This window comes from Ctenopharyngodon idella, chromosome 2, assembly GCF_019924925.1.
Source record: "Ctenopharyngodon idella isolate HZGC_01 chromosome 2, HZGC01, whole genome shotgun sequence".
NCBI lineage: Eukaryota > Metazoa > Chordata > Actinopteri > Cypriniformes > Xenocyprididae > Ctenopharyngodon > Ctenopharyngodon idella.
Window position 1 is genome coordinate 27,198,021 of NC_067221.1, and position 26,677 is coordinate 27,224,697.

Sequence of the window (26,677 nt, forward strand, 5' to 3'; positions counted from 1 at the left end):
CACTTTCTATTTTGTGAATCTCAACAATCTTTTGCTGCACATCAGAACTATATTCTTTGGTTTTACTCATTGTGATGAATGATTAAGGGAATTTGGCCTTTGTGTTTCCTCATGTTTATACTCCTGTGGAACAGGAAGTCATGGCTGGACAATTTCATGTTCATGATCACCCTGGTGTGCTAAAGAAATGTAAATATGAATGGGAATATACTTCAGAGATATTTTACTCATAAAAAATTCTAGGGGTGCCAATAACTGTTTTGGAGAAAAACATTTATTTCATAATGTGATTTTCCCCCCACTTTCAATTCTTTTCCTTCAATGAAAGGTTAGATTTTTGCCCATTTTTTTTTTTTTTTTTTATTAAAAGGATAAACAATGCAGATTTATTTTTACAGTCATCTTTGATTATATTTACCAAGGGTGCCAATAATTCTGAGCACAACTGTAGATAGACGGACGGACGGACAGACAGACAGACAGACAGACAGACAGACAGACAGACAGACAGACAGACAGACAGACAGACAGACAGACAGACAGAGAGGATGGATGGATGGATGGACAGACGGACGGATAGACAGATAGATAGAACCCGGGCTCGTCCGCATGGAAGGTGGGCGCTCTAACAAGGAGGCTAAAGACCGCAGTCTCTAGCATCAGTCGCTAAAGCACCTCTTGAGTTCAAGGGAGTGAGGTTTACACACACAGCTCTTAGAAAGATAGATAGATAGATTTCCTAATCTAATTAACTTTGAAGTTCCTTATATTCATTATGGCTTAAATTCACGCAGCCTTGATTTGTGAAGGTTTCCAGCAGAACAACAGATGTTTTCTGGTTCATTTCCTCTCCTCTTTCACACGGCACATCCTGTGAGGCAGGCAGCGAGTGAAGGGTTTTATGCAATTGGAGGAGTCAAGGCTTTATCGTTTCATCTAAACGCCCACACTCATGCTCTCAATAATTTATTTATTTTGAGTAAATGAATCGTGACAAACGTCTCTCTACTTCATTACGCAGGTAAGGGTGGCATCTGTCAGAGCAGCGATTCACCAAATCATCAGACTGCACTCATGATATCATGTTTTGTATGAAAATGTTTAATTTAAAATGTGTACAGATATTATACAGCAACAAACCAGTCGTGCAACAGGATTTTCCATCATTTTCAGTAAAAATCTGTGAGTGATAAGAGGCCTAAAGTCCATTCAGATTGTCATACTGTTTTAAATATTATGCCTCAGACATCATTCTCAGTATTGTTTTCATGATTGGCATCTACTTTAAGGCAGGAGTCTTCAACACCTTCAATTACTGTCTGAATACAACATTAAATCAACTTCAGTCAACATTAAAGAAGCTAAAGTTCAAATACATGTTTCATTGTCCCTGCAGCATTCATTAAGTAAAAAAATTGCAAAAGTTACATGTATCTGTACATGATTAAATATTATTTTAATGGATTTGCAATGTGTGCACTATGTAAATACATTCATATGAAACTGTATGCATTTTATAGGCCAGGATTAAAATGCAATGATCAGTTTCATATATAATATATTATGCAAAAGGGATCCATTTGCACCAATGAATGAAAAAGTTTGAATAAATAATGTTTGCTGCCATACACAAATGGCGAATATTGTCAGTGCTCTTTGTTTTTACAAGAAATAGAAGCAGTTCTCTTTCTCTCAGTCTGTTGTTTCACTGAATCGGACACTTGTCCAGTGCTTTGCCCTGTTTTCTGTTGCCTTTGGGGCCGAGAACCAGCCGTAGGTCTGTGCCAAAGCTCGGCCTGCGTGCCAATGGATAGAGCGCCCCGCAGGGAGTGTCGCACGCCGACGCTTTGCTCCCTTTGTCCGCCTGCCGCGCCGCCCGGAGCGCCTGGTAGGAGCGTATGGACACTTTCCGGTGCTGCGAGGGTCCTGTCTCCAGCGGGAGCCCTCCGTGCAGTGCCAGCGCCTCGAACACCTGCTCCAGATTCACACTGTCCTTGGCGGAGGTCTCGAACAGAGTGCAGCCATTCCCAAGAGCACGCAGCACTTCAGTCCGCGACACCGCGCGCTGCTCTGAGGGCAAGTCCACTTTGTTGGCGCAGACCACCGTCGGCACACACACCTTCTGTTTATGCAAGGCCGTTTTGGCCGCTACGATCTCGGCGTGCAGAGCGCGCACCTCCTCAAACGAGCTGTGGTCGTCAAGACTGAAGACGAGCAGGAATATGTCACCTGAAACATGAGAGGCGAGAGAGCGTCAAAACAATATCTGGAAACATAATTTTCAGGCTATTTAGAAGAAAAAAAAAGCAACATTGTTGTAGTTATAAGTGCAGGAAGAAAGTTAAACATGTATGAACCAAAGACACTCCTGCTTAAAGTAGTGGCATTTATTTAAAAGGGTTTCTGATAATATAAATGTATTTATGATCAAGTAGCATATTTATGGTTTATGTTCCATATGCTCAAAATTAATAATCACACCTTTGCTTTAAAAAAGGACAAGAAAAAAAAATTATGCTGATTCACTCAATTTACGTTTATTGGAGAAATGTATAATTTGCCTGAAAATGTATAATTTGCCCCCCCCCCCCCCTTAGTGCATCCATTCAGCTTGCATAAATACAAATAAATGCAAAATGCAAATGCAAAAGGTTCCAGTCAAAACCAAAAATATTTAGTTAGTTATTGTCTATAGCTGTTCATTTGTGTAATGGTGCTTTATAGAAACCAATACACTGATTTGAAGTACCAATGAGGCATCAACATCTCCAAAATTTAGCAGTTCAGCCCAACTGCCCAAATTGTTCTGGATAAGAGTGTATTTGAAACTTTTACGCACCAGTTAGAATGGAGAGTCTCCTCTTGGCAGGGAAGCTCCGTTCCCCAGACGCGTCCAGGATGTCTATCTGGTAGGTTTCGCCGCGAATGTGGTAGAGTTTCCGGTGGAAATCTTCACATGTGGGCTCGTATCGCTCCTCAAAGCCGTCGCGCAGGAACCGGCGCAGGATGGAGGTCTTACCGACCCGCGGCGCGCCGAGAACCACGATGCGCCTGCAGTTCTGCGGTTTGGTGCTGCCGTGAGGTTCGTTCGCCAGCGGCTGGAGACGCGTGTGCCCGTGTAGGACCAGCGCGGCCAGCTGGTCAAGAGGGGATTTTTTACAGTCGATGGGAGGATGCGCTTTACCCAGACTGGACGCCCGCACCACCCTCGCTTTCTTTTCCTGCTGTTTCAGCTGCGTCGTGGCCAGTTTCAAGATGCTCATTCCTGCTTTGGAGAGCGTGCTGACTTTAAACCCGGTCGCGCCGAGTCTTTGCGTCGCGTTTTTGTACGCGAGGAGGACGCTGGGCGAGTTGGTACCGGGCAGAGCGCGAGTCTGGTGCTGGATCACCTGCAGGGCAGCAGCTTTCGCACTCTGGTGCAGGTCCATGACAGGACACATTGAAGACAGGCAGATTTGTTTTATGTTTGTTTGATACATCCACTTCTAACTGTTCGCTCTGCATGAGTACTTCAGTGTGCCAGCGCGCTACTTATATACCCGCGTCCACGTCATCCGTATGATTGACAGGTGCGCAACGCGTGTACCCGCAAGGAACAAAACGTTTTGCAGAGCAGTGCACGATGATATAGGCCAACTCTCATAATAAGTGCTGCTTACAGCTGCGATAAAGGTTGTTTAATGAGGGTTAATTAGGACAGAGAAAATTAATATCAATAAAGGAAAGAGAAAAAAAAAGTGAATAAATACATACATTTATTTCAAAGGAAAATATTGGAGAATAGGTTTATTAATGTATTTTAATGCCTGAGAGGCAAAAAGGTAAAAATCTTACAAAATCTACTTAGAAAATATTGTTTTTTTTACAAATATCACGGATTTATGAGTAACAAATTTAACAGTTTTCTTAGAGTTTTTCAATTTTACCTGAAAAAATTGAAAATATTGGAGAATATTTTTATTAATGTAATATATTCAGTGATGCCTGGGATGCAAAAAGGAAAACAAAATCTACTTTTATACATTTTAGAAAATATTGTTTTCACAAATATCACGAATTTTTGAGTAGGCCTAACAAATAGCCTTCAATTTTACCTGATCCAAACCCTGACTTTTAAAAAAAAGTATATAATATTAATAAATATATAATAATATTAATAAAACCTGCAGTTTAGAGGGTCTGAAGGGGCCCTTTTTTAAAGTTTTTTCTTGTTACATTCTCAAAATGGCTTCCTGTTGGTTAAGCCACTTTGTTTTTAATAGGAATTTTTGAAATAAATAAAAATAACTAATGACTGAAAACATATCCATCATAGAACGTCGTTTTTATATATAAATGCATATAATGTAGTGGTACATTTTAATGTATTTGTTCCAAAAACGTAATCGCGTCACGACATTGACCCATAAACAAAAACAGCTAAGCAAATTAATACATTTGGAAACGACGTTTTTCTGTGCAGTTTTTTTGCGCTTTTGATTTTGCCCTGATTTTAATCAGAGCTCTACAGCGGTGAAATGCTGTAAAATATGATTTTAAAACTTACCTCAGCTTACCTAGCACGGTTCTTTCGCGGTAACTGGATCCTGCGCGCGCAACCGTTGCTACGACAACGCGAACGCGCTTGGACGTGGCGTGCTGTAAACAGACACAGCAGAAGGTCTTCAACCGTCTAAACTTTCTATGTAATAGAGCCTGTCCGCTGAATTTTACTAATGAAGTAGTTCCTGAGTTTCTAAGACGGTCTTTACCAGCATATAAGACTGCCACATGTTTTGACGAAAGTTTGTTTGTTTGTTTGTAGATGGTTTGCTTGAGCTCTGGCTTCATGGCGAGTGTCGGGAAATCAACCAGCAAGATTAATAAAAGAGAAACGAGGCCTCGAACTCCATCAGGTATTAATAATATTTACTTCTTAACATGTTTAGTCATTCATCCGCGAAATCAGATACACGATTAAATCGAGGCCAACTTCATGATCCAGTTTATATTGTGAATATTAGTAACAAACCTTCAGTCAGATCACGTGAACAGAATAAGAGTCAAACTGTGCTTGTGCTGATTCTTTCCATTAAATGCCACTTGTTTTGATAATCTAAGTGACATTTCTACACAAACTGTTTGTAAATAAGCTTTTACAGAGAGATTGATGTGTGTTTGAGTGTCAGTATGACACAGACTCTGGTCACTCTTAATTTCTCACTTCCCATGATGCTCCTATCACAGAGAGATAAATCAGAAAGAGACTTTTCCTCAATTGGTGTCCTCCTGTGAATCCCCATTCTCTGAGATCAGTCTCACCTATTTTTTTCTCTTCCGACATCCCACCTGTGAAACACAGGATGTTCTGACTCCTCAAAAGGAAAGGCTGGAAGAAGCAGAGGACATTGGGATGTGTTTGAATGGGGTAAAAAAAAAAAGAAAAAGTTATTGTGTTTTTACCATGGCAACGGCGATCCGTCTCCAGAACGCTGAGGATGCGCAGGCTTATATAACAGCATGTCAACTCTAAATGACTGTGTGTGTGTGTGTGTGTGTGTGTGTGTGAGTACATTGGGTCAGCTGGAGTCGGTGTGGAGCTGTATAGTGACTCATTAGTATTCGCTCTCATCTGTGTGGGCAGCTCTTCTTTCTCTCTCTCTCTGTTTATTAAACACACACATTTGTCTTCTGGTGGGACATCCATTGACTTTAATAATGATTTTCTATATATATTTTTTAAAGTTTGGTAATCAGGGATGCAAACAGGTAAGGGGAAGAAAGGAGAGAACATTACGTGGGGCAGGGGCATGCTTCGCACGGAATTGTTTTTTTAAAGATATTTGCTTTACATGCTCATTTGTAGTTACTTTAAGGGATTTTTAAATTTATTTTTTATAACCTTATATGTCCAAAACTGTAATTTTTCATGAATTTCATGAATACTGAGCTAAACTGCAAAACTGTTTGCCCTCTCTCTCTTCACCGTTCCCACATCTCAGACCTCAAATTCATAACATATAAAACACAATAAAAACACTTTCTGAATGGATCTATGCAAATAGGTGACCTATTTTGATCTATAAAAGGTGAGTTGTTACTGAAAGGTGTGGAGTTTGCATCTATGGGTAATGAATTAATGATATTTTTAATGCCTTACAGTTACAACTAGATCACTTGCTTTCTACATTTTAATTAGGATTATATTATATTATATTATATTATATATTTATAGAATATTATGATAAAATTTTCATTTTATATTGTCAATTTTTAAATTGCATTATATTACATTTACAATAATTATATAATATAATTCAATACACTTAAAATGTTTCATATTGCACTAATGTTAATTTTTTATCCTATTTTTTTCATTTTATATATTTTTTTCAAATTACATTTGATCATTTTTACACTATTTCTGTAATATTATTTTTTAAGTTTGATAATGAAATAATGATATTTTTAATGCCTTACCACTAGACTGCTGGCTTTCTAAATTTTAATTAAGATTATATTATATTATATTATATTATATTATATTATATTATAATATAATGTTATGTACAATATATATAGAATATTATGATGTGATTCTTATCATTCATTTTATATTGTCATTTTTTTTTTTTTTTAATTACATTACATTTACAATATTTCTCTAATATGATATAGGCCTAATTCAATACAGTATTTTGAAATGTTTTATATTGCACTAATGTTAATTTTTTATCCTATTTTTTTCAATATTTAATTACAATATTTATATAATAATAACAACAATAATTTGTTGTTATAGTGTACCATTGTTAATTTTATACCCCTTTTTTCATTTTATGTTTTCTTCTTTTTTTTTTTTAACATTTCAAATGACATTTTATTACTTTTACATTATTTCTGTAATATTATTCATATAACAAATTGTTATATTGTGGTAATGTTAATTTTATATTCTATTTGTTTTTCTCTTTTTTCTTGAATTTTTTTTTTTTTTTTTTTTTTCCTAAATACAAATAGTTGTATGATTAAAATACAAACTAGCCTTATTTTAATTATTCATTAACAGATTTTCCAGTTGAGGAAATTCCTTAATGTTCTTCTGTCACATTAGCAGACTGTAATCTCTCGAAACTAAAGCTTATTACTCTCATACACACATAAACCGCTCATTTACAGTCATTGTGTGTTTCGACGCGCCTCCGAGGTGTTTCCAAAACTAAAAGCAGCTGTCATATTTGATTGATTATCAGATATCGTTATTTCCCCTCATCGCTTTACGTCAGTGTTTTTGTCTCGTTGCTTTGATAGCCACTTTCTGATATTTACACCAGCAGCACTTCTTTTGTTGATAAATGTTTTGGTTTCTCTTGACAATAAGAGACGTTGTTTGTAGAAATTACATATTGTAATGTGGTGTTTTTGTGTGAGCAGCAGCGAGTTTGTGTTGGATTGATCATTTGTTCTGAATATGTTGAATATTTGATGAGGAAATTACATTCATAATATTTTCACTACAGTTCAAAAAAAAAAATACTTTTATTCATCAAGGATGCATTAAATTGCTCAAAAGTGACGGTAAAGACAAAAATTGAAATGAATGACATGAAATATCACATCTCTTCACACATCTGTGTGTTTGTGGTGAGTGAGCGTCTCGTCATCTCTGTTTCTCTTCTCTCGTGTGTCAGATAAGAAGCTCTTGAGAAGCTGTGAGGAGATCTCATCGTCATCATCATCATGTGTGGGTGAGGAAGATCGCAGCGTCGCTCTGAACGGACACGACATCCAGAGTCTGGCCATCACAGCACAAGACCTGGAGAGGGTGAGTCTCACTCCTCATTCACACTCAAACTCGTTGCAGGTTCCGGAGCTTCTGTGTTTTCATGTCTTGCTGCTTCTTTCTGTGCAGCTGCGAGTCCCTAAACCGCCTACAGATTCCCAGAAGCCCAAATCAATGACCCACGTGTACGTCCGTAAGATACGCCCGCCAGACGAGCTTGGCAGAAAGGTCAAGGTTACCGTAGCGAGGCCCCTCCCACAAGATGATGCTCCGCCTCGGCCATTTGAATATGCAGGTAGGGTGGGCGTGGCTGCTGAACAGGAAGTTCAGTGTGATTGGTGTTTCTGACTAGATGTTTTTGTGTCCAAAGGTCCCGGTGGGCCACGGTTTGACGCGCAGGGGATGGTGCTGCCACACAGCATTCTGGGAAGCCTGGAAGATTTTAAGACAGAGATGCAGCTGCGAGGAGAGACGGAGGTGAGAGTGGCAGAAATCATGTTTGTGTTTTTTTAATAATTACATTTCCCTGCATCATTTTCACTTGTTTCTTACTAATTTTGGGGTGTTGATTCTAAAAATAGTGCTTTTTTTGTTTGTTTTTGTTTTTTTTTCCTCACAAAATATAGTGCATTATGTTGCATTTTTGCTTTCGAAAACCATTTGAATGGTGAGGAAGTCTCGCTTTATCCCTAAATGACCAGAAAAACTGCCACAAAGACATGATTCATATCTTCCTCTGAGAAGGTTACGACTTTCTATTAAAATTTTCACATATGCTGACAATTTTTTATGCCTAATCCTGATTTTAAGGTTAGAACTATGTCTAGAAAAGGCAAACATGACACAGTTGTTTTCTGCTGCATCTGTGGGTGTTTTACTACATCCAAACAGCGGCAGAAAATGACAGATTTTGTGAAAAAGCTTATTTGTTCATCGTAAACTTCTTTGACGTTAAATTGAGTATTTGGTTATATTTGTTTCCACTCCTTTGCCGATTGTAAATTAAATTATACATTTTGAATGCTTATTTTTGTCATTAAAACTAACATTTTTGACATTTGACTGCTTTTGTTATTTTGATGAGTTCATCAAAGCTTGATTCATATGTATAATTTGAAAAATATTCATTTTATTTTGTGAAAAAACTGTGATGGAAAGTTTTTATTGATATTTTTGAACTTGGCATCAACCAATTAGGAAAGTTAGGGTTGTTTTTAAAGCAGATGCAGGGCTGTGTTATACTTGTTACACTTTCATTACTCATCAATGTTGTCCTCTTCAGCTGGTTCAGCGGATTCCAGACGGACAGACACTCCCCCCTCTAGTGGTGGAGACTGAGAATGACAGCGATAAAGCCCAAGATCTTTCAGAAATGGGGCGGAGCCACCAGAGCCACGCCCTCCAGCACTGGTACCATCACATGACGGAGAGACGCAGACAGCAGGACTTCATTTCACGTGAGTCCATCTGTCCTATTTCTCAGTAGTAGGGTACAAAATGTATTTTTGGCCTGTCAAAAATTAATGTGCGCACTTAAGATATTAATGAAATACATTTGACCCTTTAAATTAGCTTTTTTGAATTTGATAATATTACATTAAATTTCATTGTGCTTTCTAAAGACTGGTCAGAAATCATGAGATTAATAGTGATTATTTAAAAACAAACAAATATGCATATATTTTTGTAAAAAATATATTTATAAGTGCTAATTTCAGATATATCGGTAACTTCATAAAACACTAATTTTTTCCAAATAATATTTTAAGTATCATACAATATCACCTCCTCCTCAGATGGTCTCAGTTCAGTTTAAAGTTCATTTGGACCATTCACATATTTGTTAGCTGTATGCAAACTGTTCTCAGACCACTGAACCAATGCTTTTTGATTCAAATGGGTGTCCTGACGCCCCCCAAAACACTGTTGGGTCCTTATATAACTAGTCCTGCAGTCTGGTCTCCATATATGGAGAAGCTTTTGCTAAAGTGATGAGTCAGTAAAGACTGCAACTCACTCCAGACCGCATCAAAGACCGTTTCCTATAGCGCACCTTTATGAGTCTTATTATCCTTACATAAAACACACAATCTGACTCCTCAGACGCTGTGTTTTGTAACTGGATTATATCCTGTAATAGTGTGCTATGATGATATTTATCTGATCAAAAGCTCAACACAAAGAGACCGTCTGCTCTCATACTGCGTGTATTTCAGGGTTCCTGCAGAAGCCAGCGGCGTCTCTACTGATGAACCGCTCCGGCAGATTCAGACGGATCCAGGAACAGAGGGATCGGATTCACAGAGGACATGTGAGGCTCTGTTCATCTGTCCCGTCCATTTATACTGTGTTTATACACGTGTCAGGTGATACATCTCCTCTGTTAAGACGTGTCCAGGCCTGTTTGCAGTGGAAAACACCGACATGGTTTCCCATGCATCTGTTCTGTATTATATCACAGCATGTGGGCAGAGATAAATTTCACTTGTATGCTGAAACAAAGCCAGAGCAAAAATACACTGAGATTTAAATTTTGTGAGCAATTTTTAAGATCAGGAAGATTTTGTTTTGGAAAGAAGTGTCTTCAGCTCAGCAAGGCAGCTTTATTTGATCAAAAATACAGTAAAACAGTATTATTATAAAATATTTTTACAATTTAAAATAACTATTTTCTATTGTAACATATGTTAAAATAAATTTTTTTCCCATTGATTCAAAGCTAAATTTTCAGCATCAAAAGGTCGAAGAAATGTGAATCTATTTGCAGCAAAAGTAGTTTATTTCCAAAAAAATAAGTCAAGTTTTATTTATTTTAAAAACAGCTGTACAGTGATAAACAGGAAAATAATGATTCAGTTATGCAAACAGACTTGCTGTAAATCAGCTCTGAAAAGACAGTAGTAAACAGGTATTATTCAGGTAGTTCAGTTCAGTGTTGATTCATTTCAGTTCAATAACTGTGTAAAGGCACACATACAGTAAATGTTACTCATTAATAAAATAAAGTTTATTTATAACAGCTAGAAGGTGCTAGTAATGTCAAGATCATGGGTTTGATTCATAGGGAATGAGGTTTGATGGACTGTCCTGCGTTCAGCATGTTGCTGGCGTGTGTTTTCAGGGTCGGCGTGTGGGCAGTGAGTTCTGGACCCTCCCGCAGCGATACGGAGACGAGATGAGTGGGATCACAGCCACTCTCACACGGAGCGAGAGAGGAAACCCTCCAGACGTCACACGTATCGGACAGACGCTCGCCACACGCCTGGAGTCAGGTGAACACGCTTCTCAGCACGCTGCTGTTCTTCCGCCACTTTTGATTCTTTCAACAGTCTTTACTTCATTGGAAAGGCATGACACTTGGTGACTTTTGTGGCACTTGCTATGTGAATGGGTTAAAAAGGGTTAAATCTGCAGTAGAAATGAATGGGAAATTTAAAAAAAAAATTTTTTTGAAGGTACAATCTACAAATTAGCCACGATCCAGAAAAAAACCCAGCAAAACAGAATTGCGCACAGCAATGAAGGGATTAATTGAAAAATATTTTTTTAAAAATTAAAAAAAAAAAAACCTATGGATTAATTCATTGTATTGTATTGTAAAAATAATGGATCATAAATATTGCATAAATATTATTTAGTCCCATAAAATTCCCTCAAAATATATAAAAAAATATTATTGAACAAAAATATATTACATTGATTTTACAAAAAAAACAAAAAAAGTTATGTTTGAGGTGTTCGGGCACTTAATGTGACCCCTAAATGATGAGAACCAGAGGGTTAATATTGTTTATTATTAATATTATTAACCCTATAAAGTCATGTATCATATCTGATACATGCATTTCTAAGGCCTCTAAATGATCAACATGATCAAAACTTTGCTGAAAAACCTAAAAAACAAAATCTACTACATGTCGTCTGATTGATAGTTTAGACATTTTTAGCAAGTAAAGGTCCTTTTCATTGTACAAACGTCCAACTTCAGCTCGTGCTTCATGTCTGTGAAATCTGTACTGGTTTTATAAAGTAAATGTAAGAATGACTTTGATCAGAAAAGAATGATTTGAGCTTTGATCAGAAAACTAAGCATTTAAATATCATCTTTCTAAGACATAATATTGGCAGATATAGAGTGACAGCTGATATTTATATACATTTTATGTAAGTATCTGCTGTACTGTTATGAAGATCGCATGGATTTACATTACAAGCATCAGAATTTCATATAAATATCAGCAACTGCACCAAACTGCATATTTTTGCTCAGTTTGGGCCTCTGAATAAAATTGAGCTGTTTTTTCCTCCATATTCCCACTATATCAGACTATATGAGCCATAAAAGCCTGATGTATCAAATATGATACACACGCTAACTTTTTTTTTTTTTTTTATATATATATTTTGTCTAAAGGTTCAATAAACCTTTTCAGAAAATTTTATTTTTCTGACTATTATTTCATATGTCAGGTTTCAAAGGGTAAATAAAACTTTACATTTAATTGTCTTCAAAACTACTTTCAAGCAGTTGTGCAACACAAACTCGACCCACGTGACAGAATCAGGCTTTACTCCTCAAGATCTCTTTTGACGTTACATAACTATAACAACAACAAATGACTGCAAACATGTGTCTTGTGAAAATCAATGTTTTTCACAGAAGAACTTGTTCTTTGCACTTTGTAAACAGCAGCACATATTGTGATTATAAGTCGTGTAATCTGTTCCACATGTTCTGTTTCTATAGCAACAGTCTCTCTGATTAAAGCAGACATTTACTTTCAACCTGTTGATCATGAAAAATGAATCCTGTAAGGTCATCGGCTGTCGAATGGAAACTGTCTGAATTATATCAGATCAGACTGTTGTTGATTCACCGTCTGAAGTCGACGCTTTGTAATGAATATGAAGGTCATTTGCAGATTGATTTAGTCAAATGAAAGGAAATCAGTTTGTCTGCCTTTTCATCAATACACAATCGCCGCATACATAACACCTAGATTGCAGGAAAGCTAGTGTAATTTCCTCTAAATGTGTTTGTGTGGTATTTGTAGATAATGGTGTGTGTTTGTAGGTACTGTGACGTCTGACGCAGTCGCCAGCGGCTGGGATCAGAGTTTGTACCTGCAGCAGCGGCTTCATGAACTCAAGGACGCGCTCAGAGACTTCAGTCCTGTAAGACACGCTCCTTACTCTATCATACTGGGGCTTTCCACTGATTTGTGCTCAGATGTTGTTTATCAACATTTCTACGCTTTCATTAAAAACATGATTTCAGGATTTACTGTCCCTCTGCAGACATTTAGTCCCACAATGTAGGAAAAACCAGGGTTATTATCGTCAACTAAAACTGATATTAATAAAAACATTTCTGTTTATTGAAATAAAGCTGAAATAAAATAAAATATAAATTTTAGTTAAAAAAAACAAAACAAAAAACTTAAACTAAATAAATTATTAACTGGAAATAAATAAAAACTAAACCTAACTAAAACTAAAATTGAAATAAAAATAAATTAAACCTAAATAGCAAAATGACAAACGAAATGGCTAAAATTACATTGTAATATATATATATGATCAATGGCAACGTTTTTACATTAAAATGAAAATTTATTAAAATAAACAATTTCAACTTTTAAGTTATGAGATTCAACTAAATTTTTTGAAAAGCTAAAATAAAATATAAATATTAGTTGAAAAACTTAATTAAAACTGAGTTTGAAAAGCACTAAAATTCTTAACTGGAAATAAAGACTAAAACAAACTAAAATTGAAATAAATTAAACCCAAAATAGGAATATTTTTAAAATGACAAATGAAATCACAAATAATTACACTCTAAAAAATGATATGATCAATGACAACGTGTTTTTACATTACTTTAACTCAAAATAATTTAAGCAATTTCAACTTTAACTAAAATTGACATAAAGCAATTCAAAAGAAGGTGAAACAACAAAATTCAAAAGATCAATAAAACTAAAACAACAATGGGCAAAACCTGCTGGACATGAAAATTCAGTGTGTTAGTTAGTGCACTTGTGTTCATTGCTGCTCAAACCGGTGAAAATGAAATTATGTTTAAACATGTTTTCATTTCATGAAGGAGATGGAAGCGCTTGTGAGGCAGTAGAAGAGTAGTGCTGAAGTTTTAAGCATATTTAGGTGTTTTTCTGGTTCTGTGTGTCAAATTCTCATTAAATAGATGTGTTCAAGAAGAAAGACAATAGCAATGGCAAAGTCCTGGCTTTGATTCCCAGGCAGGGAAAGCAATAATGTAACCTTCAGGATGCAAATATTACAGTGACATCACCAAGCGTGCCACACAAGACCTGAAAAGTGAAGCCAAAGCTTCTCGATCGCCCCCAGGTGGCTGGATGCAGTATAGGCCATAAACCCCACCTTCTCCATGTAATGTAATAGGACATGAGACAAACTAAATAGTCAATTTACACGTCAAATATTTTTTTCCAAAGATGGTTTCTGTCATTTTAGACTGAACAAAAAGTTTCACAGTTTCCGCAAAAATATGAAGCAGCACAACTGTTTTCAACATGGATAATAATCAGAAATGTTTCTTGAGCATCAAAACATCATATTAGAATGATTTCTGAAGGATCATGTGATACTGAAGACTGGAGTAATGATGCTAAAAATTCAGCTTTGATCACATGAATAAAATATATTCACATAGAAAACAGACATTTTAAATTGTAATAATATTTCACAGTTTTTACTGTATTTTTGGTCAAATAAATGCAGCCTTGGTGAGCAGAAGAGACTTCTTTCTTTCAGAAAAAATCCCCAAACTTTTGAACACCAAGTTAATGGAAGATGTTCAAGCTTTCATCTTAATTTTCTCATAGTATAAAGATTAAAAAACAAAAAATGAAAAGCAGAAGCTAACTATTGAACAAAGTCTGAATGGCGTCTGCACATTAAGAGTTTCAGACTGAATTAGTCACAGATTTGCATTGTGAAGAAAAGGAGAAGAGCCATTTTAGTAAAATCCTGTGTGAGTAACAGGTAGAAGATGTCCATTAGCTGACACAGTGTGTCTGTTTCTGCTCTGAGAACATGTTCAATGTGCAGTATAAGCCATGTGATTTCACCTCAATACTGAACCAGCTTCTTCTCGCTGTCCTCCACTCATTCAGACATCTGGATCAGTTCTGTCAGATGATGGTGTTGTTGTTGTTACTGTGTGGTTTGTATTAGTATTCAGCAGCATACATGTTCCCATCAGCCCCCAGAGAGCAGATCTGTGCATCTCCTGCGGTCATTACCAGCCATTATCACAGTCAAGCTCTCGTACAGGAACAGCGACACACGCCGGATGTGCTGTTTGTGCTGTTGTGTTGTTCCTCTCTCACACACACGGACTCTTTTGCTCTTGTTCAAAATCAGGCTTTTAAGATGCATTGTTTGGCAGCATTGCTTGTATTGGAGAAAGGAATCCCAGAAGGCTTTGCACTTGCATGTCAATTAGAGCGAGGACAGGGACAGACCGTGTTGATCTGTCTGTAAAAACACTGATGCTGTAAAGTACAACAGACTCACTCTGAGATAAAAAAATGAGAGCAGTTACTCATGTGATGATGAAGAGTGTCCTTCAGACACATGCTAGTGTTAATCACCTGCTGATGACACCTATGGGTGTTTAGTTAGGAAGAGGAAAACATTATTAAATATTTAGGCATACATTTTATGCAACAAAAATTGTTTAATGATGATAATAATAACAAATTAAATATGAAATTGACGTTATATATAGGAAAAAGAAAAGATAAAAAAGAATATATATATATTAATAAAGGAAAAGTTTTAGGAAAAGCATATTTCCCGCATATTTAAATATTTGTGTACAAATTTTACGCAATAATAATTATGTAATAATAATTAACAGTTAAACTGATATTTTATATATACATTTTAGATGATGAAAAGGAGTTAGGAAGATAATGCAGATTTAAATATTACCGTATAAATTTTAAGCAAAAATAATTATTTAATAATAGTACTTCAAGAATTTGGATGTACTTGGCATTGCCCTGCTCCAGACCAACGTAGGTCATCTGACATTTCAGACAGCTGATTGATAATGAATAAGAAGCAGGGCAACAACTCACGGCATGATGCAGCCTATAGAAAATGCAGTTAGAAAGTCCCTAAAATTCAAGATATTGGGCAAAAATGTCCCTGTTTGAGGGTTAGTTCATCCAGAAATTTAATTTCTGTCATTAGTTACTCACCCTCATGTCGTTCCACACCTGTAAGACCAACGTTAATGAGTTGAAAAGACTCAAACGGACACAGGCAGATCACGTGAAAGACTGGATTTTTTTCCGATCAGGTAGGGGGAAAAAAATTTCAAAACATTTCAGCCGGTTCTAATTTGATTTTTGGATGCTGTGAATGTTTAGCTAAAAAGACTTCCAATCCAGTTTAGTTTTATTGTCTTTGCAGTTAAAAAGACAAAGTTGACAATTCTGGATATGCTTTCGGTATTTTAATAATTTCTTTAATTTTAATTTATTTATTGATCACTCTGGGTTATCTAATTTAACTATTTGTGTCTTGTGTTTTGAATATGTTCCCCTGCACTTCAGGCATTTTGCACACATTTGTTCTGCTCCATGTGACTTGATTGATTTTTTTTTTTTTATTTATTTATTTACTAGAATGATATATTCTGTTCTAATTCAGTTCTGTAAATTAATTTTTGATTGTTTTTCGGTGCATCGATGTTACTCTGTAGAGTTAAAGCTTGCTCGCACAGGCAGTTTAGCTGATTTAATTTGATTTGCCGACATGTGAAATGCATACCTACTGTATCTGCAGTCGTCCTTTCTGCAGTTATTTATATATATTTTAAGGTCTATTGATCCAAAATTTTTTTTATTCGTTTTCTTCTATATCTTTGAGTGGTGTTCTGTACATCATGGCTGTGAATGTTTATCCACATTGCCTTTCACTTCAGTTTAAAAAAGATAAAAAAGTCATTGTCAGTTCCGTCTATCACTTGACAGGCAGTTTGGTCGCTTTATTAGAAAGTTGTTTCTCTGTGCTGTGTGTGAAAGAGAATAAAAGTTGTCTTAAGGCCCGGGTATAGGCCTTACTTCGTTTTCCACGCAGTTGAGCACGCAAGCCTTTCAAAGTACTCCTTTGTGTGTGTGTGTGTGAGAGAGAGAGAGAGAGAGAGAGAGAGAGTGTGTGTGTGTGTGTGTGTGTGTGTGTGTGTGTGTGTGTGTGTGCACGTGTGTGTGTATTTCTCTGTTTGTTCTCGTCGGACTCACTGTACTTTTCCGTAGTCTCGGGTCCAATCGCAGCTCATCTGCAGATCTGGTTTCTAAACAGCCCACCTTTCTAAAATAAACCCTCTCAGAAGATCATCACAGACACTGCAGCATGTTCAGCTGGAGTGTTTGTTACTCTCATCTTCTCCCTGAACTCAACATCTGCTCTTTCATAGTCTCAGAGGTTGTTTGTCTCAGATGTTTCTCATTAAATTCCCCGGGAGAAATTAAAACAGATTTTATCATACAGTAAAAGAATGTGGAGCAGCTCAGATCATTTGATGAGAAATCTTCCAGTTTATATTGACATTTCAATCTATCAGAAGCTGTTGAGATGTTGAAGAGATCTCATCTGTGCTGTTTCAGGAGGTCGAGGGTCTGGAGGTGCTCGGCTCTGGTCTGTCTGTGACACGATCTCCTCTGCTGGACGATAGAGAAGAGGAGGAGGATGAAGAGCAGAAGGAAAACGAGTACGACTCTGTGTCCTGTTGCTCTCATCCTGATGTGATTGGTTTGTGTTCATGTTTTCTTCCCTCTCTTCCACAGAGACCCTCTGGCGCTGTTTGATGACGTCATCAGCGATGTGGAGCTGCGTCCTGCTCTGAGGGTTTGTGGGGATCTGGCGCTCTGGACCGGCAGCACTTCCTCCCACCAGGTAGGAAGAGACGAAACTAAAGGTCTAAGGGTGGGCGGCATGATCAGGATCTTATATCACTGTATGAGTCACTGTATATCACCATAGCAGTATATATCATGATGCAGTGCACGTTCAGAGCAGTAAATGAAACCATCTGCTTTATTGATTTGGAATGTTGCAATGTTGCTCAGGAACCATAGATAATGTACCTAAACCTTGAGCTTAACAGATTAAAAATTTGAATTTGATTTTTTCAAAGCGCTCTCATGTCACATGGGCCTGTGTGTGTGTGTGTGTTCAGGGGCAGGAGGGCATCTCTACCAGGCTGATGTTTGAGACGGTCATGGGACAGAGCGTGAGCACTGATCTGGAGCTAAAGAATGAAGGAAGTACCGCGATTTACTACAGCTGGGAGAGACTGACGCCAACACACTCACACACTCAACACTTCTACTTCAACAACACTACAGGTACACACACACACACACACACACACACACACACAATGCGTTCAAGTTTGGGGTTTAGCTGTTATTGAAAGAAGGCTACATTTATTTTCTCGAAAAAAACAAACAAAAAAAAGCAGTAATATTATGAAATATTACTATGATTTAAAAGAGCTGTTTTCTATATGAGTATATTGTCAACTGTAATTTATTCCTGTGATCAAAGCTGAATTTTCAGCATCATTACTCCAGTCTTCAGTGTCTCATGATCCTTCAGAAATCATTCTAATATGATGATTTGATGATCAAGAAACATTTCTGATTATTATCAATGTTGAAAACAGTTTCATATTTTTGTGGAAACCTTGATGTATTTATTTTTCAGGATTCTTTGATGAATAGAACGACATTTATCTGAAATAGAAATCTTTTGTTCATCATTATCATCAATACAACTGTCACTTTTGATCAATTTAATGCATCCTTGATGAATAAAGGCCCGTTCACACCAATAGCAATGGCTATAAAGATAACGATATAATTCTAAAAATTGTTATGAATATAAAGGCATAACACTGTCCACACCACAACTATAACGATATAGAGAAACAATACCGTTGGGATCACTTTCAGAACGATTTTTTCCAGCTGTTGAACGATAAAACACTGACAGCCAATCAGAATCCATTCTAATTTAAGGGCTCGCACATTTAAAATGGCAGATGACATTGCGGAGATGTTAATCACTGAGGTTCAGAAAAATCCACCACTGTTGACAAGTCGAACCCCCTTTTCAAGGATACTTTAAAGAAAATTAATATATGAAAAACAATCGGTCATACCCTCGGAATAAATGGTGAGAAGTATTAACGATGAGGTCATTATGCCAGGCTAGCAAACAGTGTAAAATAAAATTACCTCAAATATCCAGCACTAGTTTTGACAACATTGTCTTGCTTCCTTTGAAGTTGCAGTGAAAAAGACTAGGTGTTGTTTTTATTCAACTATATTGACTTCGTCAGCTAAATTCACTGTTAGATTAGATCGATTACACTAGCTATTCACTCGAAGCATGCTGAGGACATCTGCTGGTTAAAGCCATGTAAATTCAACAAGAACAGCAAAAACATGTTGTACAGACTTTGAAACCGCAGCGTGCGAGCTTAGAATAAACAGACCATTCATTGGTGTGAACGCAAATATAGTTATCTTTATAGTTATCATTCTTGGTGTGAACGGGCCTTAAAAACTTTGACTCCAAACTTTTGAAGACAGACTATATACATTTGTCCACATGTAAAAAATCATATATAAATTACTTCCTTGAACAGATGATTTGATCTTATTTCTCTTCCTGAACACACACAAAATCCTTTATAAACAAACTCACTGCTGTGTTTGGCTCTCTATCAGCGGCGATCTTACCTGGCAGCACTAAACGCATCAGCTTCACCTTCAAGAGTGTGTCTGCGGGCATCATGACTGAGGTTTGGCGTTTGAACACACACCCGGTGCTGATGGGTGGAGCTTCACTGCTGGTCACTCTGAGGGGCGTGGCCTTAGATGAAGATAAAAGTGCACAGCAGAGAGCGGCACTCGAGGTGTGTGTGTGTGTGTAGAGATGCTGTGTGTATACTGTATATATAAAATTCAATGATATTGATCGTTAAAATGTTACTGTGTGTGAGCAGAAGGAGCTGGAGCGGAAAGCGGCCGTGTCGTTGTGCCGATGGATCATCGCGGATCTGCTGAGAGGAGTTCGTTCTCCAGAACGGCCGAGCTCTCCTGATGATCTCTACATCACAGATGAGGAGCTGTTCCTCACACACAACCCTGACGTACGCCATTACAGTAATATACACAACACTATAACCGACATTATCAAACAGAGAGTTCTTGCTCTGACATCTGATTGGATTAGTTCACTTCAGAATTCCAATTTCCTGATAATTTACTCATCCCCACGTCATCCAAGATGTTTATGTCTTTATTTCTTCAGTCGAAAAGAAATGAAGGTTTTTGAGGAATACATTCCAGGATTTTTCTCCATATAGTGGACTTCACTGGGGTTCAACGGGTTGAAGGTCCAAATGTCAGTTTCAGTGCAGCTACAAAGGGCTCTACACGATCCCAGATGAGGAATAAAGGTCTTATCTAGTGAAACAATCGGTCATTTTCAGTCAAAGATAAATAAATAAATAAAAATGTATATACTTTTTAACCACAAATGCTCGTCTTGCACTGCTCTGTGATGCGCCACACATTACGTAATCTGAAACTGCAATTTGGACCTTCAACCCATTGAATCCCAGTGAAGTCCACTATATGGGGAAAAATCCTGAAATGTTTTCCTCAAAAACCTTAATTTCTTTTCGACTGAAGAAAGAAAGACATAAACATCTTGGATAACATGGGTGTGAGTAAATTTGAATTTGAATTTTGAAGTGTAAAGCTGCTGATAAAAGTCAATATACAGGTCTATGACTACACATCAATGAAGTACTGTAATAATGTGGTCAAAAAATCTACAGTATCATCCACAGTCCAGCTAATGAGCTGTAGGAATCATTTCATGTGATTTATTTTATTTATTTGTATATTATTTTTTTATTACTTATATTATCACTCAGCTGTCACTATTAAATAAATATTATGATATATATAATTATATATGCATATATTATGATAAATATCTGTTTGAAACTTAATGGGATATTCTTTTAAAACTACCTCAATCCCTCCTTCAAATGCATCACATCAAAGCTGGAATATACAAACTCACAAACAAATAAATCTGGGTTTTCATGAGATGTCACGTACAACATAAAGTCAGACTCCTTTGATTTACCCAGAAAACCTTGAGATGCTCATCAGCCCTTCATAACCGCTTGATGAAAAGATTCTCATCATAATAAGCATATATAAATACAAAACAGCACTCAGATGCATTTTAGTTCAAAAGATGATTACATTTAATAAACATAATACTGTTTCCAATGTTATTTAGTCACATTTCTTGCTGTTCCATTGAGTAATATTTTCTCCATATAGCCTTACATCATCTTTAATATAAAAGAACATAATAACCCAGTCATTCAGTCAAGTTACTGTATAATAGAGTATTATATTTGGGTGATTGTGTCTGTTTTGCAAAGTTTCATTACTTATTTCCATTTATAAGCATTAAAGACGAGGGCCGTAAATGATGAAATCACAGCTGCATCTTCACGTCCTTTACTCCAAAAAAAAAAAAAAAAACAAACAAAAAAAACTACGCCATGCACATCCACCACATACACACAAACATCAGCCTGACACTCATTTTGCAGACTTTTTCCTCTAATCGTATGCTCGTCGTTCGGCCTTAACTCACACAGTCTTGTGAAAACACACAGTCACGTACACAGAGAACAGCAGTGACAGCCGGGCGATAATCAGCTCCATTAAGCAGATAATTGCTTGAGTCGTGTAATTTAGTCCAGAACATGACTGAGGGTCTCGGTACAGCTCAGCATGTGTTGGGTCCCTCGTGTTCCCGCCAGAGAACAGCGTTATTGAACCCTGGAACTGACAGACCATCCTCGCATTATGAATGCGGCTGAAACACGTTGTTCCTCCGAGCAGAGCTGACAGGTTACAGTTGGTTTTTGTTGTATATTTTTGTGTGGTGTTCTTTCACTGGGGTGTTTTACACAGTTGCAGTACCACCGTGAGCCTGTGGAGGCGCTGCGGGGATTATGGGAGCAGGTCAGCGGCCGACACACACCTGTGTGGGATCTGTCATTAAACACACTCAGACAGGTACATCAAGAGTGTCATGATTCATCATAAAATATCAGTGTTTGCTTTAAGGATGGTTATCTGGATGAATCTCATCAAGAACATGTTCAGGTCACCCCAAAATCAAAAGAAAAGAGATAAGACATTTTGTTTTGCTTAAATGAAGCCTATTACATTTTTTGGGGAGCATTTGTGGCTGTATATATATATATATATATATATATATATATATATATATATATATATATATATATATATATATATATATAAAATGTGAATAACATAACTTTCTGTACTCTTTGTACAAGTGTGTAGTTCTACCAAAAACGAACCGTCATCATTTACTCACTGTCATGTCACTCCAAACCCGTATGACTTTCTTTCTTCTGTGGGACACAATCTTCACGCAGCACTTTTTCACTACAAAGACAGTTTAAAGTGACCTCGAAAGCTTGAAAATGACAAAAAAGCAGCATAACCATATGACTTGTGTACCATATTCAACTATTATTAAGCTTTATGATCGCTTTGTGTGAGAATCAAACTAACATTTAAGCTATTAATTCATTGAAACTCTCCATTGGCTGTATGGAAACGGGCAGCGTGAACAATCTGCTAAATATCTCAAGAAACAAAGAAAGTCACACAGGTTTGGAGCGTCATGAGGGAGCATAAATGATGCACTCAGTGTGTGTTTTGTCCTCTAGGTGGTGCTGTCTATTCCTGAGACAGATGGTGAGATCAGAGAGACGTGTTTGAGTCAGTTTAACTCACTGATGATAGAGCTGCAGCGGCCGCAGATACACACACCACCTGTGACATCACACATCATCAGGTCAGACACACACACATACACCTCATGATGACGATCCAGCTGGATGATCAGGATCTTGTATCACCCTGAAGGTTTTTTTTTGGGCTGGATGTACATTATCCTGCTTATTACACGGCTACTTCATCATTAGTAAATAATTAGACACGAAATATTGATTCAAGTTGAAATATTTTACTATCGCAAACGGACAAGTTCAAACAAGACAGACATTTAAAAGGATAAAGTTCAGTTGTATCACTTATTACACATCGTTTCACCACATAAATAATGACGGGGACGTGAGATATTGATTTGAGAAGAAACCATTTTAAAATCGTACCTGTTTATGTAAGGAATAATTGACTCCAGCCCGTTGAGTTATTAAAAATAATGCACACCCGAGGTGATAATGCATCCACTACGCAAAGTGACCATTAAAAAACAGCAGAGCTAATTGTAAACAGCACTGAGTAATCGCGTCATCTCCATAAGAAGTTTATGATTGGCCCAAAGCAGACCTTGTACGTGCTCACACCAGTAATCTTCATTCTGCGTTCACACACAGCATCATACCAGTTATTTAATGGTAATGTTACTTCCAAATAATTTACTGGTATTTACCATTAAGAACTGTATGTGTGAAAGGGCATATTGACAACGGCCATTATCAGCGAGTAACTGACCTCAGAATGACCCAATCAGAATCAAGCATTCCATAAGTAAACCCAAAGATGGCAATATCTGAAATCCTTGTTCTTGTGGGGAAACTTTTTAAGGAAAACAGCTTAGAAATCATACTAAGGCTGTGTGTCCACCATACGCAAGAGTGTAACGAGGCTCTGAGCGTCTACTTCACACTGAGCGCTGAGCGTTTTTTACTTTTACTTTTTCACTTTGTACCCAGCTGTCCAATCACAATGGAGGAGGGGCGGGACAAATACTACACCAACCAACCACCACATTTTGCTTGTACAACGTCAACAGATGACAAAAACAAGCATAATAACAGAACAAAATCATTTAAAACAAGAGCCAAAGCAAATACTTTACATTGTATCGACATTTTTAATATAGAAACAAACTATCTGTGAAATTATATACTAGTAACACTTCCGTGGATATTCCATATCATAGCAAGCAAAGTGTCTCAACTGAAAAAAAAAAAGCTGCACTCAAGTGCTCACAGATAGGCGTTTTCAGCTGGCTAAAGTCTTCATAAAATGTGTGTGTGTGTTTGTAGTCTGCAGTTATGGAGGGAGCTGCTAGACGGTTTAGTCACCGAGTCTGTGAGATTGAGACAGAAACTGGAGCTTCCAGAGAACAACACCTGGAGTGACACGACACACGACCACACCTGTGAGTACACACACACACACACACACACACACATGCGTGAAATATTGAGGACGATCTAACATTTAACATCATGATCCGCAGTGGAGCAGAAGAAGAGCAAGGCACAGAAGGAGCGCTCCTCATGAAAGACGCCATGAGACGAGCAAGTGTTCGAGAGCTGGAGGAGACGAGAGGAGCGAAAACAGCGGAGGTGAGTGTGATGAGTGCTTCTCACCAGCAGAGGACAGCACATGCCATCTAACCTCCAGCACTGAGTCTCCTGGTTCCTCAGATCATGTGTGCTGTTGAGGAGAGTGTGCTGGTGCTTTACTAGTAAGCACCCTCTGGGTGTGGTTGAGCTGTACATGGGCAAACTCCACTCAAGTTCTCTTCAGAAAGTGAAGAAAACAGTCAGTTTGTAGCGCGGCTGTGATGCCTGAATGTGCTGTCTATGTAGGCAGCTCACTAGAGCGCATCTCTCGCTGACTCATGCTCTGTGGGCGTCATGGTAACAGCTCTCAGTGAGAGGACAGGTGCACGTTTTCACACCATGTAACAGCGCAAACCTGTCTGTCTCTCTTGCTCTCTCTCTCTCGGTCTGTCTCTCGCACATACACTCGCTCACAGCGGGAGTATAAACACTCAGACTGACGCTCTACACTCTGACACTTACAAATATGTGCTTTTAATATTGTGTGTGTGTTCAGGAACGTGGGAGCGTGAAGAAACTCGTGCCAGAAGAGAGGAGGACGGGTGCAGGAGAGAGAGACTCCAGCTTTACCACTGAGAGTGCTGAACACAAACACACACCGCAAGACACATACAGAGCACTGCTGCACGCACAGGCAAGACACACACACACTCAAACACACACAGGCTCCTCTGTGATGTTTCAGCACACATTCACACATCCAGTCATGATTCATACTGTCATATTTAGTCATAAGGTGATGATATCTGTGTGTGTTTCAGGTGTATGCGCTGATGGAGAGGATGGTGGATTCTCTGTGTGATTTACTCCATGACTCCCAGACAGCATATTAATACATCTGCCTGTCTGTGTTTCTCTAGTTACATGTTGTCTAAAGTGTCACATCTTAATTGTATTTGTCAGTATGTACTTTTACTGCTCATAAGAACATCTTTCCTGCCGTTTGAAACACTTGAAATGGCTGTTTAAGTCTGAAATGGTTCAGTAATGTCATATGAAGGTTTAAGGACGTTAATGAGCTTGTCCTTCAAGCTGTTAAGTTCAAAAGGTTTAGCTGGTTATTGTCACTTCTCTCTGCTGTGGGATGCTGTAACTAAATATAAAAATAAAAAAAATGTGCTTACTCCTACTGATTAGTGCTTCTGCATTGTGTTGTTCAGACTACCCAATTGTAATGCTGTTAGACAGTTTATAGAAAATATGCAGAAAATAACAAAATATGTTAAAAAATAAATCTTTATACAGTATAGCAGACCAAACCTTCAAAAATAAGTAAAATACACTGTAAAAACAATTTTTATTTCAATTTTCAATAATTTTTTCCCCAACCACTGGGTTACACATATTCAGTATGACTTACCTTTGTTTAGGCTGCAGCTTCGGTCCGTTGGACTGACCGTTAAAATTTGAACCATTGCCGCGGGAAAAGTAGCTGGCGGCTGCACCCCATTTCGGAGACTGCATCCTCCGGAGGTCGCATTTGAAGGCTGCGTACGTCATTGAGACGGTCTCATTTAAGAACGGTAACCGTTAGATTGCAAAGTAAGAACGAAATTACTGTATTTGACACCTCACGAGGAATAACAGTCAATTTTATTACGGTTACTTTTCTTAAATAAGACATCCTTGATGACGTATGCAGCCTATGGCCCCGTACTAGTGCGTTTTAGTTTTAAAATGGCGTTTTAAAATGAAAACAATCCTCGTCTACACTGGCGTTTCCATAGTCTCGCGTAGCCAGACCTTCAGACTGACGGCAGAAGGTCTAGATTTTATGGCAGGTGTCATTGGCCAAGGACCACCCAAGAAGACATTTGACTGACATGTAACGCAACCAATCAGTTTGTTTTGTTTCGCATCAGGTTTAGGGGCGTTTCTACAATAACAGCCCGGCGTGCATCTAATCTTCATTCAAGAATGATATGCAAGTTTACTGCATCAATGGAGCTGCAAACTTCACATACTTTTAAAAACCCAGCATTTAGTTGATCCTGGTAAGCGCTCATTCTTCTATGAGGGGGTTTGGCGTCACGGCATTTGTTTCCGACGGACCGTTTTAAGGAACGCAACACACATGTCTCCCAGACATCCTGTAGAATTCAACCAACCAGGTTTAAACTCAATTTTAGGAAGCGACGTTGAGTGCTTTGTGCAAAAAAAACAAAAAAAACATAATTTACCACTTTATTTACAAAACAACAATGGCAGCTCTCACGTGAACACAACACGCATGCGTCGTGAAGCTCTCGTGAACACTCGCGCATGTGCGTTGAGTTGACACACGAGTCTGAATACAACACGCTTGTGTTGTGAAGCTCTCCTGAATGTGTGTTGCAGATCGATATTTTTGTAAGTAAAGAGGTAAATTATGTTTTTTTTGTTGTTGTTGTTGT

The 26,677-nt window shown here is 37.7% G+C and overlaps 2 protein-coding genes across 4 annotated transcripts; one reads left to right on the forward strand and one right to left on the reverse strand.

The window, feature by feature from the left end:
* Positions 1–1,080: 1,080 nt before the first annotated feature.
* rasd2b (RASD family member 2b) lies at positions 1,081–3,564 on the reverse strand. Its single transcript, XM_051875971.1, has 2 exons — positions 2,840–3,564; positions 1,081–2,229 (listed from the first exon to the last, which is right to left on the reverse strand). Exons 1-2 carry the CDS (start codon positions 3,477–3,479, stop codon positions 1,706–1,708), a joined length of 1,164 nt encoding a protein of 387 aa, XP_051731931.1. The 5' UTR covers positions 3,480–3,564; the 3' UTR covers positions 1,081–1,705.
* A 673-nt stretch (positions 3,565–4,237) lies between these two features.
* On the forward strand, positions 4,238–25,413 carry mycbpap (mycbp associated protein). Of its 3 annotated transcripts, XM_051875954.1 has the most exons (20): positions 4,238–4,685; positions 4,805–4,895; positions 7,671–7,804; positions 7,892–8,057; positions 8,133–8,239; positions 9,045–9,219; positions 9,979–10,073; positions 10,860–11,034; positions 12,837–12,937; positions 17,428–17,531; positions 17,608–17,716; positions 18,000–18,168; positions 19,558–19,745; positions 19,836–19,982; positions 21,841–21,945; positions 22,632–22,759; positions 23,979–24,094; positions 24,181–24,284; positions 24,781–24,918; positions 25,046–25,413. In XM_051875954.1, the coding sequence occupies exons 2-20, from the start codon at positions 4,805–4,807 to the stop codon at positions 25,115–25,117; spliced, it is 2,424 nt and encodes an 807-aa protein (XP_051731914.1). In that variant the 5' UTR covers positions 4,238–4,685; the 3' UTR covers positions 25,118–25,413. The 3 variants fall into 3 exon arrangements, 1 of the variants encoding a protein (XP_051731914.1); XR_007926906.1 differs by lacking the exon at positions 25,046–25,413 and having other exon boundaries at positions 4,240–4,685; positions 10,884–11,034; positions 23,979–24,284; positions 24,781–24,923; XR_007926905.1 differs by lacking the exon at positions 25,046–25,413 and having other exon boundaries at positions 4,624–4,660; positions 23,979–24,284; positions 24,781–24,923.
* Positions 25,414–26,677: the final 1,264 nt, after the last annotated feature.

Excerpts from the sequence above, each read along its gene's own strand:
- rasd2b (XM_051875971.1), bottom strand. The coding sequence starts at position 3,479 with ATGTATCAAACAAACATAAAACAAATCTGCCTGTCTTCAATGTGTCCT. Across the intron at positions 2,230-2,839 it reads GAGACTCTCCATTCTAACTG|GTGACATATTCCTGCTCGTC; the intron begins GTGCGTAAAAGT and ends CTCATGTTTCAG.
- mycbpap (XM_051875954.1), top strand. The coding sequence starts at position 4,805 with ATGGTTTGCTTGAGCTCTGGCTTCATGGCGAGTGTCGGGAAATCAACC. Across the intron at positions 17,717-17,999 it reads GCAGCACTTCCTCCCACCAG|GGGCAGGAGGGCATCTCTAC; the intron begins GTAGGAAGAGAC and ends GTGTGTGTTCAG. Across the intron at positions 24,285-24,780 it reads GAGGAGCGAAAACAGCGGAG|GAACGTGGGAGCGTGAAGAA; the intron begins GTGAGTGTGATG and ends GTGTGTGTTCAG.